This window comes from Pteropus medius, unplaced genomic scaffold, assembly GCF_902729225.1.
Source record: "Pteropus medius unplaced genomic scaffold, Ma_sr-lr_union100, whole genome shotgun sequence".
Classification (NCBI taxonomy): Eukaryota; Metazoa; Chordata; class Mammalia; order Chiroptera; family Pteropodidae; genus Pteropus; species Pteropus medius.
This window is the reverse complement of record NW_024349225.1, coordinates 10409961-10431689: the sequence shown is the minus strand read 5'-3', so window position 1 is coordinate 10431689 and position 21729 is coordinate 10409961. Positions and strand designations below refer to the sequence as shown.

Below are 21729 nucleotides of genomic sequence, written 5' to 3'. Positions count from 1 at the left end.
TCCTGCTGTGTGGCCCAGTTCCTAACAGGCCACAGACTGGTACCAGTCTGCAGCCAGGGGTTGGGGACCCCTGGATTAAGTGACACCACCTTTTTTTTAAACATTTCTAGATCTTTTTCAATGCAATAAAGAGCATCATTTAACATATTTTTTTAAAGTTCAGCTGCCACTTACTGCTTCCAGTTGTTTCTTCTTCTGCACTAGTAATTCCAACATGAGGTTGACATTGGCCAAATCAAGGTTATCTTGGTCAGTTCCCAGTAAATCCTGAAATATTTGCCACCTGTGGCCATTCTAAAAATGAAGAAACACAGTAACTTCTTAAGAGGATTGTTTTAGAGAGTCTGAAACAAATGTTTAACTGCCTAATATGTTTAATACATAGATATCAACAATAAACAATCATGTTCCAACCTATTACTTCCCAGCTAGTAGCTTCCCGCTGTGTTCTAATTGCCATTTAAACACTATTTCTTCCTTAAATGAATTTAGATAACAGATATGAAAGGCATAATCAAAATAAAGGTTAAGTCAGCATATCTAAAGGTATAATTTCCTGCAAAATAAGTGCCTGGATTTTAATTATTTGTCTAGCCATATCTTCAACTTTGTATTTGGTTGTAAGGTCGTAGTTTAAACTCACTTGTCTCAATAATTTGGGATTATTCCTCTTAAATTAAGAATCTTTCAAAAGTTTTTCCAAATTACCACACAGTTTTACCCCGCCATATCATCCTTCAAATGTTACATATTACAAGTCAATTGTCTCAATGTGATCCCACCACACACTGCAGATATGAAAGTTCTTTATTGAACAAAACAATCTTAAACAAATCTCTTTTAAGAAAAATCAATAATATACTAAGCTTTAATATCTAATATTAAACCAATAAAAACAATGATTTATTAAAAATAGTAATAAGAGTTGAAACATACGGTGCTACTCACTGAGTGGTCCAATTTGAACCTCTTTTCCTCAAACCTTTGCTTCTGTTTGAGAATGAGCTCATTCACTGAAAACAAAAACAAAACAAAAAGCACACATAATTTGTATTTTTGTTAAAGTTATCTAATTGTTCTGTTTAGATGGGTTCTATTTTAGCTTTAAAAAGCCCCACATTAAAAATATGCTAAGCAGAAAATGCTAGGTTTTTTATTTTATTTCAAATTAGAAACAGTTTTGCCACAGGGTACTACTGCTAAAACTATTATTACTACTACTACTATTACTATAGGAGAAGAATTCTTCAGAACATAGACCTATTCTTACATGTTTCAATGACACTACTGGCACGTGAAGAGACAATTCTTCACTGTGTGAGACTGGCCCATGCCCTACATGGTAACTAGTTGATTCCATGAGGTAGGCACTAAAGATTTGTATTTGCTCTTCTCTTTGTTTGTGACTTTTCTATACATATCATGGCAGATACTGTCACTTACCTATCCAAAATCCATCCCACCCTTTTTTTTGTCCTTCCCTTTCTCCATTAACCCTTTCTGACTTCTGCTCCAGAAGCAGAAACAGCAGGAATGCAAAACACTGTATAAAGAGACAGGTATTCTGGACATCTGGCATTCTCCTTTAGCCTCGCATTCTGTCCAGCCACCTATGTAAGAATCTAAGAGTTGTGTCAATCACTTTTTTTAATGACACTTAAAAATGATACAGTACTAACAATATATAGTATGGAATCTGTCACAACTCAGGTCAGATTGGGAAAGCACCTGGTGAGTAGGAAAGAGAGAATTGCTCACTTATAAGCAATGTTTTCTGAATAAATTAGTGTTAGCACACACTTCAGGGGAAAGACTATTTAAAAAAAAAAAATCATTCCAAAGACTCACCCAAGAAGTTAGGATACAGATGGTCAATATTATCTACAACATAGTTACATTTGGGACATCTATTATTATCCTCCAAACTCTGATGAATACACTTGTAGCTATTAGCAGAGAAAAAATAAAAATAGGTTTGATTAAATCAGTGATCGAGTAATGAAATGGTCACAAAATATTATTATCTTCTATTCCTCATTTTCAACACAAGTAATCAGTTATCAAATTTATTTCAGCATATATTTTTACGTCTAAAAAAGGATACATAGGGCTTTTATTAGATAATAGTAAATAAAATTTTTTAAAAACAATTCCAAAAACAACTCTATTGAATATAAAACTTAAAAAGATGTACTAACTTTTAAGTTTATGCAATTTAAATAGTACATAACAACATCAAGAAAACATATGCCTATGATTTAGTCAGGCAAACAGACTATTCATGTTCTTGGAGTGCTGATATCAGTAATATGAAAAGAGCTCATTCAAATAAAAAAGAAAATAAGAGAAAAATAGAAAAATCAATGAGACGAAAATTAGCAAATATGAGAAAATCATCACCTTCACTAGGACAAAAAACTGATTTAGAATTTTAGCAATCAGAATGGAAAAATAAAGAAAATACTGTCAGAGTTAAGAGTACGTGTAGATATGAACGATCTCATGTACTGTTGCAGGAAGTGTAACTGCCACATTTTTAGAAGGCAAGCTACATGAAAAACCTTAAGGCTGTGCATCCCTTTAGACGTAGTGATTTTACTTCTAGGAATTTATCCTAAGGAAGTAAGCAGAGCTATATACGTAGAAAAGTGTTCAATTCAATTTAGAAGCAACCAAAACACTAGGAAATTGACTAAATTTATAAATATCAATCCAATGCAATGTAAACAGCCAATAAAAACAATCTAATAACTATTAATAGTTATAGTTGAAGAAATATGATTAAAAGAAATTTTTCCTTTCTTACCTTATATATTTCTGTAATGTTTGGCTTTTTACAATTGCATATTATCTTCTAACAAAAAACTTTTTAAATATCATTCAACCAAACCACAGAGAAATATCAAATTGACATTAGAACCAAGTTACTACAATGCTATACTACCGAATAAAAATGACAATCTAATACAGTGGATACAGTATAATCCCATTTCAAAAAAAAAAAAAAAAAACTTGTGCATGCGTACATTTAAAATAAGCCCAAAAAGACATTCGCTACAATGTTAACAGTAAATGCCTCCAGGTTGTAAAATTGTGGAAAACTTTTTCTTTATAGATGGTCTTTTATTTAAGTTTCTATGGTAAACATGTACTGCTCCTAACAATTAGAAAAAAAGTTATTTCCAGGAAATTACAAGATTGATTCATAAAAATGATTCCTAAAAAGAAAGCATTTCTTTTATTCTGAGTCCAAATTACTACAAATTTATTTCAGCTTTATAAACTGAGGCTAATTTTTATATCTACCTACTCCTCTCCACCTTATCAAACAAACAAAAAAGCCTACATCCATCAGGTTTCTCTGTTCTGGTTATTAATTACTTTCTCATCTCACATTTGTTACAACCAAGATAAGTAAAAGGGAAGAGGTTATATAGCAGTGGAGCAGTGGTCTTTGGCACAGCACAGGGGCCTAAAGATTACAGTAATTGTCTGATGCATAATAGATATTCAAATACGTACTGAACGAATGACTTGCACAAAGTTCCAGAAACAATATCATCACCTCTTGCAACTGTGACAAGGCTAGGATTACCATAGATAGACTCTATATAGGGCAGGAAAAAATCCTACATGGAAATTTCAATGAATACTAAATGTTTTGTTGTTGTTTTTTTAGTGCAAGAGAGAAGAATAAAACAGATATGCAAATTTATTAAGAGTTCCAACATGAAAAAACTTATAGTCTACTTAGGAAAAAAGGAAATGATTTAATAAAGCAGAAAATACTCCCGCATGACAAGATCTAACCCTTAAAAAATCCGCAAGGTCAAATAAAGCAAATCATGAAGGAGAGACCCTGGGAAGGTTATTAAATATGAGAGACAGGGGTTGACAGATAAGTAGAAAGACATTTTGGGTTTTAGCTCTTGGCTTTTAAAAATGGTAGTTAGAACATGGGCAAATGATATGAGACAAGACGAATAACTAAGTTGTTAAAGCAGAGGAAGAGTTTGTCAATATACAGGAAATTATCCCAGAACATCCTCCTTTCCTTTTTCAGCATCCTAATCATATCCCTTGTCAGTAGGTTTACTACCACACCACCCTCTCTAGTCTGGGACACAACCAGAGGGAACTATCCTCAAGAACAAAAATTCAGGTGACTTTTCTGCACTGCACTTAATACTACTTACCTATACTATGAAATTAAAATGCAGCAAATTACATGCCACTGTATAAAAATGAAATGACAACAAGATGCATCAAGTTTATCTTAGGACATCTACTACCTCACTAACACCCCAGGTAGACCAGCCCTAGTTTGAGAAATAGTAACTATGTTATTTTGTACTTAGCTGTGTATGTGTCTGTCAAACGCTGTTCTATTTGCTCATTAAAAGCAGAGATCTGCCTTACTTATCTTTATACTTTAAATGTCTACCACAATTTCCTCTTCAAGAGGTGGAGCTTAATAAATGTTGAATAAATGAAAAAAATAGATATAACAACGACAATGACAACAAAACACTTCTGCTGCCTTCTAGGTCATACAAAACCCTACTAGAAATCCTCGCTACTCCTTACCACAGTAAGCTCTCATTCGTCTAGTCTACTTGACCATCGCCAGCCCAGATGCAGTGTTTTGGATTCCAAAAGAAGGGTAGGTGCCTAGACTAGTGACCGAAATGGGTGGGCATCGAAAAATAAAAAGGGTGTGTATCTCAGATCTACCTGAGAAGTTTTCAACAGCTCTCACACTGCATCTCTGAACAAAAATTATTCAGTACCACAGTGTGCTGATATAAATGGGTGCCTGTATCCGCTATTAAGTATATATCTGATAATAAAGAATATTTCTCTATAGCTGTACATAGCTGCTGTTTCTTCTATTATGTCTACCTACAAAATATGAATATCTTTTTCTGTGTAAACAAGGATGAGTAGATACAGAAAACTGAATAATCAAAAAATTCTCAAAGAAGGGACTATAACAAGAACAGCAAAGGCAAATCAGAAACAGTGGTCATATATAATAACCAGGTAGAAAGAAAGACTTAACAGCAAGATACAAGATGATGAATTAGTCAAAGTCTCAAAAGGCAATGTGGCACTCAGGCTTGATCGCAACAGATATGCTGGGAGATGACAACACTGAGGGAACCTGTTAATTATAATTAATTTGTAATGAAGCAAAATAGCATATGAGGACTTAGGAGACATGAGGTCTGAGAAGCAACATGCAGGGGGAAAGCTGGAGGCAGATTTTATTATGTGTACTTTACCGCAACTAATTTTTTAAAATAAATACACAGATTAATGTGCCATATAATCTAAAGATAACACTAAGCAAAGTGTTAAAGAAGAGAACAGAGAACTTTTAACCCTCTATATTCTTTTCCAATGTCCTAGCTGGCTTTATTGGCCTCACTCCTATCCCCACAAGTGACTTAAAAGTGCTTTGTCTTGATTACTCAGCAACCCCTCCCAATTTTCTAAAAGGACAGTTAAAGCTCCTTAACAATTAATAAACCCTAAGTTTTAAAATCCATCTGTAAGGCCTATGGTAAATCTTTGTATTTCACAGAAATTATGCACCAACCATATGCTTACTCCTTTAGCTACTGAACCTGTAAGTATATCAGTCAAAGAAATACGATTACATCATAACCAAAATAGTTTAAAAAAACATAACTTCTCACTGACTACATTTACAAACAACTGTAAGACTTCCAAAAGACAATTTCACTAAATAAAATCATCTTACCAAAAGCTGTGGCCACATTTCGTCATGTATGCTTCCTCAATCATATCAAAGCAGATAGGGCTAAAAAAAAAAAAAATAGAAAAATAATCGACACATTTTTTTAAAGTAGAGTAATTACAAATTGGAAAAGGCAAGCATCAATACCAACGAAATCATATTTCCATACATAGCTAAGTTTTCAAACATCCAATCAATGAGAAATGAAATTTCTATTGAGCTGAATGAACTTTAGGAGATTGCAGGCAGAATGACAATTTGTTCAAGATGGCCCTAAGAGGTATAAGCTCTAAAATGAATTAAATGGGTAATTTAAAGTGGGCCAATATTTTAACTTGCCCATAATTTTTAACAGCGCAATGCAATCACAAGTCTTTAATAAAGTTCTATTATGCTTGCACTCAAAAAAACACCTACCCAGATCTACTAATCTAAATGCTCTTTTATTTCCTATCTGAAAGATAACTCATTCTGAGAGATAAATTTACAATTCTAATTTCAATAATTCTTCTAGGTAATTACGACAACAATATTAACAATACTTAGGACACATAACTAATACTTAAAATAGCACAAAGTATATCCATTAAAACAATGACATATTAACCCATTAACTTCTTTCAACAACATAGTACTGGTAGGTACCTATTACTAGATCGATTTTATAGATGAAGAAATTGAGATACACAGATTTTTAAACTCAGATCCATGTTCTTTACCACTATTTTATACTACTTCCAGACACTATGAGTTAAATACCAAGTCATAGCAACTATGACATAGTTCTGGCCAATGAAAGGTAGTTATCAATCTCCGAGAGGGTACTGTCGACCAGAAAAATGCAAAGTCTTATTAAAAGATTTCCCTTTATCCTTCCTTCTTCTTCTTTCCCAAAACTCTGGTGAAATGTCCAGATATACAACATCTTGAGATCATGAACCATAAACTAGGAAGACAGGATACTGGTTTCCTGATGACATACTTGAGCACTGCATCAGCCATGGATTGCCCACTTCTGGACTTCACATGAGAAAAATAAATCCTCACTTGCTTAAGTATTTATCGAGTTTTCTGTTACTGATATACAAATCCAATATTTACTAATGATACATGACACTTAAACTGTAAATGAAAGTTCATCAACTCCTTCAAGAAAAATTCCCTTGGCATAAACACTATCTTAGAATGTGAGGTTATAAAAAGTTATAAAATCTCAATGTTGCCCAAGCTCGAAGTTTGACCACGTGTCTTGGAGTTTGGCCACGTGTAATGTGTTGGCTTAAACTGCACTGGTCTTGTCAGTTTTACTGTTAGACTGAAAAGTCTCCTCAATGTGGGGATTTGGTACTTTTTCTTTTGAGACAGAGTCCACCTTGCTCCTGCTTGACAGAGTTAAGGGAGCAGGGCTGGGGGTTCCTCTTGAGAGCATGTGGGTGAGCTGTGCAGGCTGCTCTGTGATCTCGGTGTGTGCAAGAGCAGATCTCAGGGAAAGAGATTTTATGTCATAGGCACAGTTCCTGCTGGGTGCTCAATGCAGATATCTTAGGGCTCAAAACCCAGAGTAGATGCAACATTTATTTCTATCAATACCACCTTTTTAAAGAATTTCATTTCTTTTTAGAGCAGCTTTTGGTTTACAACAAAATTGAGTGGAAAAAAGAAAAGGAGGACTGCAATGCATGTGGTAGAATGTGTCGCACTGATGCTCAGAGTTTCAGGCAGTACCTAATTACTATCGGATCTGTTAGAAAACAGCAGCTTTTAAGGAATGACTTCTGAGTAACATGTAAATTAGAGAGAAGAAAGTCTCCGCCCGCCCCCCCCAAGCTAGCTTTTAACCACACTGAATGTCAAAACTTCCAGCAAAATGCAGTTCAACTGAAATTAATCCCAGGTATGCCACCTACAGCTGTCTGACTTCGGGCCAGTAGTTTGCTCTTTCTAATCTGGCTATTTTCACCTGTATATCTGGGATGATATTTACATCATAGAGTCACTGTGCTAATTAACAAACTGTAAGTGCTCAGTACAACTGCTGGTATACAATATTCAATAAATGGCAGAATACATGGAAAGAGAATATGGAAAAATCTGTATCAGTGATGGAAACTTGGGAAGAGTAGTATCCACCCAAGCTAAAAACTTCAAAGAATTCCTACCAGAAGTAGAATAAAATAAAGGAAGATAAAAACTGACCTACCATTCCCCCTTCCAAGAAAGGAATGAAACATCAAAGGAAATACAGAAATATAGAGGAGATCCTAACACAACTAACTCTTTCTAATTTTGAAGAGCAAGAACGTATCCAGAATAGCTTCTGAGAAAAACTATAAAGAATCCATTTAGAACCCATTCCACTCTGCCAGTCAATAGCATTCAAGGAGGATGAGCTTAGCAGGACCTAAGCACAAATACTGGCATAGACAGTATATGAATTGGCAGCCAGGCCAAACACTGTACAGATATCTGAAATGTTATACAATCCCCCAACACTTTATACAGACCCCCAAAATATTTACGGACCCCTAACAGTGGCATCATCATAAAGGGGGAAGAAATCACAAATGGATTAAACCTCCTGCTGGGACTGTTCCTGACCCCTTCACCACCATAACACAAGCAATTCCTGTAAATCAACATGCAAGGCAGAAAATCCAACAGGAAAAAATGGAAAAGAATGTGAATTCCTAATTCATAAAAGGGGAAAACACACTGCCTTTTAAGTATATGGAAAGATGTTCCAACTCACTAGTAATCAAAAAATACAAATTAAAACAATAAAATAATGCTTTATCCCCCATTAAATTCTTAGAAAATTGGAAAACCAAGTATGTTAGCCAGCTTACAGAGAAACAAGAATCTTCATGCAAGACACATTCTAGCAACCAACTTGCATTGAGTATTCATACACTCACACCCAAATAATCCCACTCTTGAAATTGTATTTAAATAAGTATAGATATATACATCTACACATCCCTGAGTATGTGTAGTAATGTGTGTATATATGTAAATGTATATATACATGTGCACATATATATATTTATATATATAAATGTAGCTCTGTGCGCAGCCAAGAAAAACATCCACATCTGTCAACAGAATATGTATGAGGATACTTGCAACAAGCCAGATACTTATTGTGACAGGGAATTAGAGGCAGCCTTATGATCAGAATTACTAGAATGAAGAAGTAAAATGTGCTTGGATACATACTATAAAAACATGTAACAGTCATAAGGAATGAACTAAAGGTACATGGAGCAACATAGCTAGATGTTTAGTCAAGTTAAAAATAGAAATGAAAATGAGATGTGGCACAATACAATTTATATACATATAAACATGCAAAAAAGTATATTTCACAGTGATACATACAAAAACATACACAAATCACAAAAGAATAGAAAACCAAAAGAGTTCAGGAGGATAAGAAACGAAATGTGGGGAGGAATACAATCCCTTATTCAATAGGGTCTAAGAATGTCATCAATAATAAGATGTACCATTATATACCACTAAAAAAAGAAACAACTCTTTTGATTAAACTATGGTAATACTTTCTTATCCATTAGGAATTTTATTTTATGCTTCCCTAAAAAGTTCTTTTAGACTAAAACAAGTTTTATCATATACCACTCTTGTGAGAAAAAAAATACACATATAATTAGGGTTTTCCTACAAATTCGCATTCTTCAATGTCTAACTTTTCTGAATCACTTTTTGACTAACTCACTGATATCCATATTTTCCACACAATATTGTCCATTACTTTGGTGAGGTAGCATTTATTAAGAAAATATATAATAAAACTAAAAGCCATTGGTATTGGGATCTTAAGTCAGGTTTACATTTAGCCAGCTAAACTACATCTGACTCCAGCTTTAGGAATGTTGCTAAGCATGTCTAATTCACCACATCCCAGGATCTCCTCTACCCCTCACTCCCACATACATTTAGTTCATAGGAAATAAAACAGTAATTCACAATGGTCTCAGAGACTTTCTTCCAATCTGCTGAAACCTATATTCGTTTTGAAGCAGGCATTTGTTATGTTCACACATCTGCATGAAATACAGCTACCTCCAATTAACAGAAAAGGACTTTAAAACAAATATTCCGAATATGCTTAATGACTTAAAGGAACACATGCATATAATTAGCAGGAAAATGGAAGACATACAAAAAACCAAAAGGAACTGTAGAACTGAAAAATACAATACCTGAAAACACAGCAGAAAACATGGAAACGAAGAGAGAAAATAAAATGCAATTGTTTAAAAAACCACAACACTAGAGACACAGGATATTTCCATGGTCAACAGACATTAACCAAGTGATAATACGTACTTTCGATCCTTTTTATGAAAGAAACATTAAAGTGAAAACTATAAATCCCTAAAATATTCATCAGTTTTACAGGGCACATGAATCAGCCCTTTGGTGTATCCACATTGTATACGCTTAGAAGCCATCTTGGGTATCAAATTGGTTATCGTAAAGAGACCACATTCACATAACTTTTATTACAGTATATTGTTCCAATTGACCTAGTTTATTGGTTATTGTTGTAATCTCTTACTGTTTCTAAATTATAAATTAAACTTTCTTATTGGTATGAATGTACAGGAAAAAAAACACAGTATATATAGGATTCTGTACTATCCGTGGTTTCAGGCATCCACTGGGGGTCTTGGAACATAACTCCAGTGGATAAGGGAGGACTATCGCTTCTCAGCCTTTTGGCTAAGATCAAGTGGATAAGGAGGGACGACTGTGTTAACATCAGACTAAACAGATTTCAGGGAACAAAAAGGGACTTTTCAAAATAAGGGGATCAATTCATCAACTCTAAATGTATGTACTCTACTAACAAAGCTTCAAAATACATAAAGCAAAAGCTGACAGAATTAAAAGACATAGCCAAATCCACAATTATAGTTGGAATAGTTAAAAGATTTTAACACTCCTCTTTCAGTAAGTAACTGACGGAACAAGTACAGAAAATCAACTGGAGTCCAGCGAATTTAAACAACAACATCAACCAACTTGACTATTCGACATTTTTACAATACACTGGCCTAGATACAGCAGAATACTCTTTTTTTTCAAGTGCATATGGAACATTAAACTAGATAAAGCTTATAGTGACCATGAAACAAGTCTCAATAAACTTAAAATTAAACAGCGTATTTCTAAATAACCCACGTTTGAAATAAGAAATCATCATGTTAGACAACAATTTCTGAGAAAGGACACAAAAGCCAAAAGCCATAAAAGAAACAACTGATAAAATGGACTTAAAATTTAAAACTTTTGCACTTCAAAAGGCACTCTTAAGAAAATTAAAAGCAGCAATGGATTGGGAGAAAATATCACAATACATAGGACTGAGAAAAGATTTTTATCTGGTATTTATGAAAAACACAACTCAAGATAAACAACTTAGGAGAAAAGGGGGCAAAAAATTTGAACAGACACTTTATCAAAGATATGCAAATAAAAAATAAGCACACAGAAATATGCTCAACATCATCAATCATTAAGGTAACACAAATTATGTCAATCAGATACTACACTACATAATCACCAAAATGACTAAAATTTAAAAGACAGAAAACATCAAGTGTGCAAGGATGCGGAACTGGACCTCTGATACAGTATTGTTGGTAGAAATGCAAAATGATTTAAAAGATAAGATAATGGTTAAAAACTTGAGCTCTAAGCCATAATGCCTGGATATAAACACTGATACCACTATTATTAACCGTATGAACTGAAACGAGTTACATAACTTCTCTGACTTACATTTCCTCATCTACTAAATGGGAATTATAAACCTATCTGTACCAAACAGTTGTTGCAATGATTGAATAAGTAACGTTAAACACTTAGAAAAGTGCCCAGCAAAAATAACAACAGCTTATACTGGAGCACGTATTATTATTATAAATAGTGTACTGAACCATTTGTTAGCATAGCACATTCAACCTTCACTTTATGGAGTGTAACTGGCATTTATGATAACTGAGTTTCAAGTATCTATAAAAGAGGCCTCAAAACAGTTATCTGTGATTTTTACTAAACCCATTTTGCCTCATTATCTCTGAGCTAAATGCCCATCCTTGAACAAATACTGAGGCCAGAGGATTCCAATGCACTAGATTACTTGGGCCGGGGATCATGTGTTCCCACTCTGAATTTGAGGTAGAGCACCCACCCCAAACCACACAGACTAGGAAGAGAGGATGAATTCCCAAAGGTAATACTAATAGTCACTTTCCTACCACAGGGGAATTATATCCCATAACTCACTGACTTTCAAAATTTTTTTCACCTTGATACCAAGTAAGACATATTACATTGTACATAAATATGTAACCAAAAGTTTCATCAAACTTTTCTGTTATCATGGCAGGCTCTATGATATGTCCTATTTTACTTCACTTTTTAATAGTTTAAAAACATAGTTATAGTAGCAATAATGGTCAACAGGTTTCATCTGTAGTGCTAAATGTGATTAATGGGTAATGGCTGCCTCACGTGCTATGTAGTGAGAAAATACCTGACTTCAGAAGAGTATTTAGCGTGTAAGCGAAGCAATGATGCCAGGATATGATAGTACAATTATGTGATTAAAAAGTCTTTCTTTGCATTAAACTGTGAGCTTCTTCAGCATAGAGTATTATTAATAGTTTGAAACAGAGAGGGAGTCACATATTTAATAAATGGTAGATCTATTTAATGTAAATCCTACCTACTTTTTAGATAATTAGGGTTACCATTCCCACAAGTAGCTTGCTATCTACTTGAAAATACTTGTTTCTGCTGCAGCTTAGAGAATAACTGGGACTTGCAGAGGTAGAAGAGATCATTTCAGGTAGCTAGAAAAACTGAGGCAGAGGCAGTAGTGAAAGAATAAAAAGTCATCTTCCAAATACAGGCTAGACTCAGTTTAGTTAAATGGATCATGTATAAAAATTTTGAAAAATTAAAGTACCAAAGACTTCCTTTGAATGTCAAAGATTTTTCCAACTTCAAGCTAAACACTACTCTCTTCTGTGCTACAGAATCTCCCTCTATAAATCACTGTTAGCAATTCCCTATAGTTTGATAATACTTTCAATCCTCTGTATGAAAGAAAAATTAAAGCGAAAACTTTAACTTTTATATAATTTTAATAAATCCCTAAAATACTCATCAATTCTTCAGTGAAATATAAACTTATTCTCAAATATGATATAAGACAAGCCAATATGTGCTATTTTAATGAAACATTTGACTTTAATCAACTGTTCTCAAGGAGAAGAGGGCATGTCATTATCACCAGAGGAGCTTTTGCAAACTACACTGCCCACTCCAGCCTCCAATTCTGATATGTCCTCTCAGGACGTGAGCTGACAGACAGGCAGGGGGAGGGCGTGGTTAGGGATAGAAACATTTCTCATGTGATTGTGGGACAGCTGTTTCCCTCCAATCTAACACATTTAAAAACCACTAGGCTAAACACATGTATTCAAACTTATGGATCTGGAGTTTTCTAATTCCATAAAAAGAAAGCACTGAATTAAGAATTTGGGAGATCTGAGTTCTCATTTTGCCCCTTAACTGTCCAATCTGAAACAAAGTTACTTATTTCTACCTCAATTGGAATATAATTAAATTATATTATTCCCCCCCCATTAGTATTATATTAAAAATGGAAGTTCTACATCACTTCACGAAATTGCTCTAAGGATAAAATAACTTGTGAATATAAACATCTTTAAAATTTAATGAATAGGAATTATCATCATTATTCAAACTTCAGCCTCATTTAGATGTCAAAGCATAGAGTAATTTGGATTGGTTCGGTTTATCCTTGAAGCATGCAAGACCAACCATCCAGAGCCATTTAGAAAGGAGTAAGATTCCTTGAACCTTGCCTAATCCATACATCCCTACTCCAAAAGCTTGGCCAAATCAAACCTAGCTTGAGAATCGGGAAAATTGATTCCCATTGATGAATTCTTCTGAATATTCAACCAGAAAAAGAAATAATGGACTAACGAGATTCTTAAAGTGAAATATTCAAAATTAACTAAAGACTCTCAATAGACACTTACATATTAGCATATTAAAGACAATATTCTAATGAACATGGTTTGGACTCAGAGACTAAATTGAAACTTTTAAAAATTAGGTGTCAGACTAATAAAAATTTAAATAACCTTACCCCTAAAAAAAAAAAAAAATTAGTGCCAGCTGCTTATACTCCTCTATCCTCATACAAGTCCCTATACAATGGCCAACAGTAAGCACAATGAAACTAGTATGGTGCCTGGCAGACAGTGAGCACAAATAAGTATTTGCTGAATTCATGATTCCCTATTTTCCACATCTTTTACATTATCTTAGTTTACCGATATGGATGTTGGCATATTTTCTTTTAACCTAGTGAAAACTGAAATGGAAATGGTGGCTAAAAGGATAATTGAATCCTGCAAACTCTCACTTTGTTTCATTAGTTTCTACTTTATCATATGGCACTCTCTACTGAGTTGAGCACAAACACCTTAGACTCAACCATAAGCTGCTTAAATTCTTTACAAATAACAATCACAATTATAGCCTAGTTTCAATGAAAAATGAATGAATTCTGAATCCAGAATAATTTAAGCCAAAAGCAAAAATATGGATAGACATTAATACAAGAACTATAAACTGTAAGTCTTATCAATAACTTTCTATTACATTTACAGTTGACCTCCGAACAAGACAAGGGTAGGGGCCCCCACCACCACACAGTTGAAAATCTACTTTTAACTTCTGACTCTACAGTTAGCCTTTTGCATGGTAGATTCAACCAATCACAGATGTTAAACAGTATTTTCTATCCAAGACTGGGAATGAGAAAATACTGGTTTTAATCCGCGGTTGGTTGAATCCACAGACTGGAAACCGTGGACACGAAAGCCAACTGTATTCATTGAAAAAAAAAAAAAATCCACGTATAGATGAACCTACACAGTTCAAATCCGTGTTGTTCAGGGCTCAACTATAATGGCACCAACTTCGACCTCGAAGTGAATCAACTTCCCCTATAATGACAGTGCAAGCCAACTTCTTACGTCACTAATATTCTAAATCTACATACGATTTCCTCCAGAAAAAGGCACAAAATCCTACCAGTTCTCACTCAGCTCAAAGCAATTCCTTTTTCACAACTGCACCATTTGGATTGGGTTTTGGATACAAAATCCAATGAAAATTCCGAAACACTCTCAAAGAGACAATCGACTCCGTCTTTCACTTCGTAAGGCTAACCCTCTATGTCAAATATCATAAATGAATACTAGTGTGTATCATTCAAGATGCCAACCAGAATGACAAAATATCGAATACCTAGCGTTTCTCAAATAAGAAGCTCCAGTATACCCTAATGCGTTATACAAGTGTAGCTACATCTGACACGTGAATGATGTTTAATGACTGTGGTTCCCTCTTTCAAGACATTCAGTTGAGAAGTGAAATTTTTTGTGAACAGACTTTCCTGACCACAGTAGCCTCAACGGCAGATTTAAAAGTAGCCTACCCTTTGATGCAGAGGAGACAGTCATCATACACACGCAAAACGGATACTGACATGCAATACTACTCCTTTGAACATCCATGCCCGTGTTTAGAGCACCATCTACCACGCTTTCAACAAGCACATTCTGGCCGACAACTCCATCCTTCATCATCCCAGGAAGCTTAACCCCTTTCCCTTTACAAGTTTAATTCACTTCAACAAGCAATCGGACTGACGGGAGACCTAATTCACCAGACGGCCAGAAAATTCAAGGCCCAACCTCCTCGCCCAACTTTCTCCTTTCATGCATAACCATTTATTATGACTTTCCATCCCGCCCCCGACTCTTCTCATTCCCGAAACTCCCTCCACCAGCACTTACCTCGTTAGTACCCCCACTCTGCCTCGGGCCTCCAACATTCCCCTAGGTCACCCTCCTAACTCCCAGCTCGAACCCCTCTGCAGACACGGCCACAGCAGCGAACAGCCCACCGCACGCCGGACCCATCGGCCCGACGGACAGAAACTGCGAACCTACCATACGAAGTCGTTGCTTTTGTCCTCGTAGGAGTTGATGAGCCCGTTGCACAGAGGGGCGAGCAGAGGTCGCTTCCTGCTGCCGCTGCCGAGGCCGGAGCTGCTCCCTCCTGCGCCGGCGCTGGGCCTGGCCGCGCAGCTGAGCCGGGACAGGCCCGCGGACACCACGGCGCCGCCACTCCCGCCGCCGCTGCCGGACACAGCGGCCGCCACCAACACAGGCCGCACCGCGCCCCCGACGCCGCCGGAGCCCACGGCCTGGGCCGCCCCGCCGGACACCAGCGCCGCCGCCGACGCCGCCACGGAAGGGGGCGACGGAGAAGAGGATAAGGACGAGGAGGCGGAAGTCACCGAGGAGGCCGCCGAGGAGCCGGGGCTGGTCCCGGCGGAGCCCGACCCGGCCTGGCGGCTCCCCGACATCGTGACTCCCCCCCCTCCGGCCGGGCGCTCGGAGGAGAGGGCCCGCGACCCTCCGCCGCCCGCGCGGCCCTCCGCCTCAGTGCATGCTGAGGCCCCGCGCCGCGCCGGAGGCGGGGCCGAGGAACAATAAAGTTGATGTTTTTAAGGCGCCCACACCACCGCGTCCGACGGGAGGGGGCGGAGGAAACTAATAAAGCAGCCTGGAAACCACCGCCGCCCTGGAGGCCGCCGCCGCCGTCGCCGCCGCCGCCGCGGCCCCTGCCGCAGCCAACCCGGGCGCGCCGAGGGCCGGCCGAGCGCGTGCGCGAGCGGCGGAAGGGGCGGGAGCGGCGCGGCTCCGACTCCGGCCGCGGCCCGGGCGGCGCTCAGACGCGCACGGCGCGCCCCCGACGGCCGCGGCGGCCTCCCGGACCCAGCACCCCTCCGCGAGAGCTGCTTTCGTGCCCGACGTTCTGCCCCGTGGAGGCAAAGCCGTCTCAATGGGCGACAAGGCTGCAGAGAGCCGAATGAATGGTCGGGGCGGCGCAGTGATCGGAGGGAGCGCTTCGAAGGACACTGCGCACGCGCGCCCTGGGTTACCCAGGGTCCCCGCTTCTGGCCGCGAGGAGCCGCCGGACCGCGCATGCGTGCGGGGAGCCGGCGACCCGAATGCGCGCAGGTAGCGGTCGCTGTCCGCTGAGAGGCGGACCGCGAAAACCAGTGCGAGGGCACGGCAGGTGCTTCCGAATCGGGGATCGAAGGCTCTGTACACTGGGACACACGGAAAGAACCTAGAAGCTCCAGGCAGGGGAAAAGAGCACTGCACCGAGCGGGAGTCGGGGACTGCGGGCTCTGCTGCTGTGAAGCCACTCCACAGTATCCTAAGGAATAAATTAGGATGAAGTCAGTCAACAGTCCTTTGTAAGTGGATAACGTTGTAGCAAATGTTAACCAATTTTATGGGTTCGATCATGATCTCACGCTTGTATTTGGAAAAGTTATCTGCCAAATGAAGCATAACAATGAGAAAACAAAATTATACTAATCAGAACAGCTGAGTCCGAACTTCAGGTTTAATGTGGATCTGATATAATTCTCGCACACAACAAAGAAATCCGACACAGTACCACCAGAAAATGTGCAATTTCTTGTAGGCTTTTTGGAATATTAAAAATCGATTACAGATTTTCATTTGTCCTGTTGACTCCCTAAGCTTCTTGGGGATGTAAATTAGAAACAACTGAACTACGTAATTTTCGCTATCTTATGTATCTCTATCATTCTATGATTCTTACAGGGAAAGATACCAGACTTAATTTTCCCAAGTTTTGAAGACTGTAGGAACAACTAGGGCCTTTCCCTAGGAATATCTATCCGTGCTGAGGGGCCAGGACCAGGGAGGGGCCTACATGAAGGCCCAGCAACAAGACAGCCATTCGCCTGGACAGTGAAGCTTCATAAGGTTGCCATCCACTACTCTCCTCGGCTCCTCAAGATGCTCACCCTCGTGTTCCCAGCTTACGTTTCTTCCCAGAATAATAATACAGGAATGAGTTTATCAGATTTACAAGAACCACCCTCCTCGTATGAACATTGCAATATCTAGCCCTGTGTTTAAATTCATTTTCAAAACTCGACTTCACAAAGCCTTATTGACTTGTTGGCAGAGATAGTTGCGTCCTCGTTTGTGCTCCTAGAATATTTTGCACTTATTTTAGTGGTTTATATATGATCCTCCTCCACCAGCCTATCAGCTTCAGCCATTCCCAGCATGTAACACAACACCCGGCCTATGATAGGTGCTCATCAAATAGTTCTTGACTAACAATGAAGCAATCGATCTCATTTTTTAATTATTTGCTTAAAGTCTGCCTTTTCAACTAAATGTAAGCTCCATGAAAGACAAGACCATATTGGTTCTCAATTGGCATTCAATAATTTTTTGATGAAAGAATTCATAAATAAATGACTAAAGAAATTGATGAATATTTAGCAAACATTTACTACCCATAGGCATGCCCTAGGCAAGGAAGAGATGAAGAAGTATATAAACATTGCTCCTACTTTCAGGAAGTTTGTGAAATAATTGAATTAGAAAAGTACATCAAAAAATAGTGTTACCAAGGAGCACATGCAAAATGCTCAATGAGTAAAATGGAGAGTTGCTGAGGAAAGACAGGTGCTGTTGGGGAAAATGTTGGGTCTTAAGAGAGAAAAGTATGGCTCGGTCAATCAGAAAGTAAAATTAAGGTCATGAGCCCAGAAAATAAGTGAAAATACTTCAATCGAGTTGATAGGGGCAAAAGGTTTATTCAGGAAAAAATATTTTAGAGGCTAGATTATAAAGAGTCTTGAATCCACTTTGGGAAACAGCCTATAAGCAATTGGAAACAGTGAAAGCATTAAGTTGCAGTAAGATACATTCAAGGTGTTTTGAAGATTGTTTTCAGCAGATTAATATTTTAAAATAGGTGGGAGATTAGAAGTAAAGAGACTAATTAGAAAAAAATTATAGCAGTCCAAAGCAAACATAAGTAATGAGATTCTAGATTAGGGTGCTGACGAGGAAAGTAAGGGAATGTTCCGAGAAAAACACAAAAGCATCTATAGGAGTAAGTTACTCTCTAAAAGAATCTGTCTTATTCATCACTGTCTTTCCCAGTGCTTGGTATATAGGTCAACAAATTGATTAAGTAACTAACTGATGGAACACAACAAGGAGGAGTGACTACAAAGATGACTCCAGGGATAACAGCATGGCGACAGAATCGGAGATGGCCAGTGGATGGTTTAGTATTGGGTGTATTGCGTGAGTGCTTACTTACATTCAAATAAGCGTATAAAGACTGATTGAAAATTCAGGCTAAGGCGTAGGAGAAAGTTAAGCACATGAAATAAAACTGCAGGTTCCTGAGCTCTACCTCCAGAGATTCTGACTCTCCAGGCCTGAGCTAGGGCCTGTGAATATGCATTCTTACCAGAACCAAGGTGAATCTGATGCAGGTGACTGTTTGATATTGTGATTGATATTGTAAGTAATGTAAGAGAGAGAGATAAAATAGCCTCTTCTTTCCGGGTAGCTCATTCAGGGGACAGAAAGTGATATGACCCCAGCTGAGAAGTCTCCAAGGAAAAAATCATTAGTGCTTAACATTACCACTTGGGAACCTATCTTCAATAAAATCTAAATTTCAAAAGGAAGCTGAGAGGATGGGATACAATGGTATTTCTCTTTCATACAGATAAAACTATAAAATTATTCTGAAAGTACGCAGTCCTTATTAGTTTCTATTGGCAAGGTCTTCTGGGGAAGCAGAAAAGAGGAAACGTGGCAAAACTCACAAACAGACAAAAAGGAAGTCAGGACTCAGGAGAAGTAGCGAAGAGGAGAAGAGAAAGTGTTAATGAAAAGTGAAAGTAAGTATAAAATAAAAACAGCCCTAGTAATTAAAATAATTCCGTCGTGGTGGTAAATGCATTAATTCTGTGAATGACAAACATGACAAGACAAAATTCAAAGTCACAAAAACACATTTACTGAAATAAAATCTAATGGAATTAAGATGGAATGGAACGCCCAAGAGATTTAACTTTCCAGACATATTTCTAAGGTGTCTTATCCACATATAATATTTTAGGGAGATAAGGCTGCTGGTTTTCATCTCCAGCTAGCCCTGCCCTTTGCTACAATCTCACAAAAGGATCCTCCCTAAAAATGCTGTATTTGCCTGACTCACCTTAAGGGTTTGCTACCTGTTAGCCCTGTTTGCTGTCTAATCAAATCTCTGAGTAAATAATAGCTTCTTGTTCAGTTTTTTTTTTTAAGTTTAATGTGTTTGCCCTTTAAAACAAACAAACAAAAAGAATGGGTGTGAAATAAACATGGTATTGAAAAGCTAAATTGAGAAGAAAAAGAAAATTTTTTTCTGTCTGTGAATGGATAAGAAATAGAAAAGTTTATGTAACCCGATAGTATAATAATGCATCTAGTAGAAAATTATCCATAATCTACTGGTAAAATGAAAAGCTTCAACTTACACATTAAAACCCAAGGTAGATACTTACCTATGTAGAACTGTAATTTCTTAGAGTTACGATTTGAGGACAATCTCTTTTCTAAAAATGTCTATCACATGGTTTACACTGTTAGAATTGTATCATTAGCTTTTATTCCTCTACCAGTCATCCTATATAAAATTGTAAGCATTTTATAGAGAAGGCACTAATACTTTGGTAAGTTGGTCATCGTACTTAAAAAAGTTAATTTCCTTCATGAAAGCACTTCTTTTGCAAGCTACCGCTAGCAATTTTAGTCAAGGTAGTTATAAAATATGACCTAGGCCAATGAGAAGTATTGTTAAGGATGAGGATTAGAGATGGAGTTGTGTGTATATGAATGCAAGTTACTGAATAGGGTTAGACAGCTTTAAAAGGAAAACAAAAGATTGGGAAAAACCAATATTGACTAGAAAAACATTTACTCATATGTTAAATGTATATGTGTTTTATGAATGCGTGGGTAGGTTTAGATCCACTTGAAGATCATAAGCCAAAACAAAATGAGGTCTAATGAATTCTGCAAAAACAGAACAATTGGTGTCAACATGAGGTTGAGATGAAGTAATAGTAAAGGGTGGAAGAAAAAAAACTCATTGAAACTGAAGCAGATAATATTGTATCTTTTGCTCTATGGATTTAACCACCCATACACGTGACGTGGCATAAGAAAGTGATCTGGGAAAGTAGGTACAGCTAGAATCAAGAAATGTTTAAAACAATACATTGTGTCTATGGCCATGCTACCCTGAACAAGCCCGATCCCGAGTCTGATCTTGGAAGCTCTTGAAAGCTAAGAGGGTCGAGACTGGTTAGTACTTGGATGGGAGACCACCTAGGAAGACCAGGTGCTGTAGGTATAAAAACAAAAACAAAAATAGTACATTGTCCACTGTAACTTGCATCAAGTCTCCTTCCTAGATTATGAGTGATATTTCTTTCTGCCTTGTACCCTGACTATTCAGATGTATTTGCTGGCAAATCATACTATGATATCACGCCCAATACCTGCTCCCATCACTCATTGAATTCTGTAAGCAACTGGGAATGCTAAAGTAGCACTAAGTTGTAGACTTGAGTAAACAACCTAGAGAAGGATGAATAGTATTTGGATATGATAATTACGATTAGATTTATATCAGGTTGGAAGAGAAGTTAGTTTGGGAGCCTATTCTTAACCTTTGAAGGTGATGTCAAGTAAAAGAAGCGTTCCTTCTGACAGTGTTTCCTCTTACTCTCTGAATCTGTATGGTAATTCTTATATTCTAAATTTGCTTTGCTCAGATATAGCAGGTATTTCTTTTCTTACCCTATGGAGTCCTCCCACACAGAGCCTGGGGCATGTACCATTAAACCAGTTCACCAACTGTATTTGTACTTGTCAATTTATTATGAGATAATTGAAACCGGTACTATCTTA

At 37.5% G+C, this 21729-nt stretch overlaps 1 protein-coding gene across 6 annotated transcripts in view; it reads right to left on the bottom strand.

The window, feature by feature from the left end:
- Nucleotides 1-16576, bottom strand: part of COP1 (COP1 E3 ubiquitin ligase) — a 105690-nt gene extending 89114 nt beyond the window's left edge. For 3 of the 6 annotated variants that reach the window (XM_039881414.1, XM_039881419.1, XM_039881417.1), the window contains exons 1-5: nt 15856-16467; nt 5768-5827; nt 1849-1946; nt 937-1013; nt 175-294 (exon numbers count right to left, since the gene is read on the bottom strand). In XM_039881414.1, coding sequence (XP_039737348.1) covers nt 175-294; nt 937-1013; nt 1849-1946; nt 5768-5827; nt 15856-16274 — 774 coding nt within the window. In that variant the 5' untranslated portion in view covers nt 16275-16467. Of the gene's footprint in view, nt 1-174; nt 295-936; nt 1014-1848; nt 1947-5767; nt 5828-15855 lie in introns of all 6 variants that reach the window. The other 3 variants (XM_039881413.1, XM_039881418.1, XM_039881415.1) reach the window with 3 other exon arrangements.
- Nucleotides 16577-21729: the final 5153 nt, after the last annotated feature.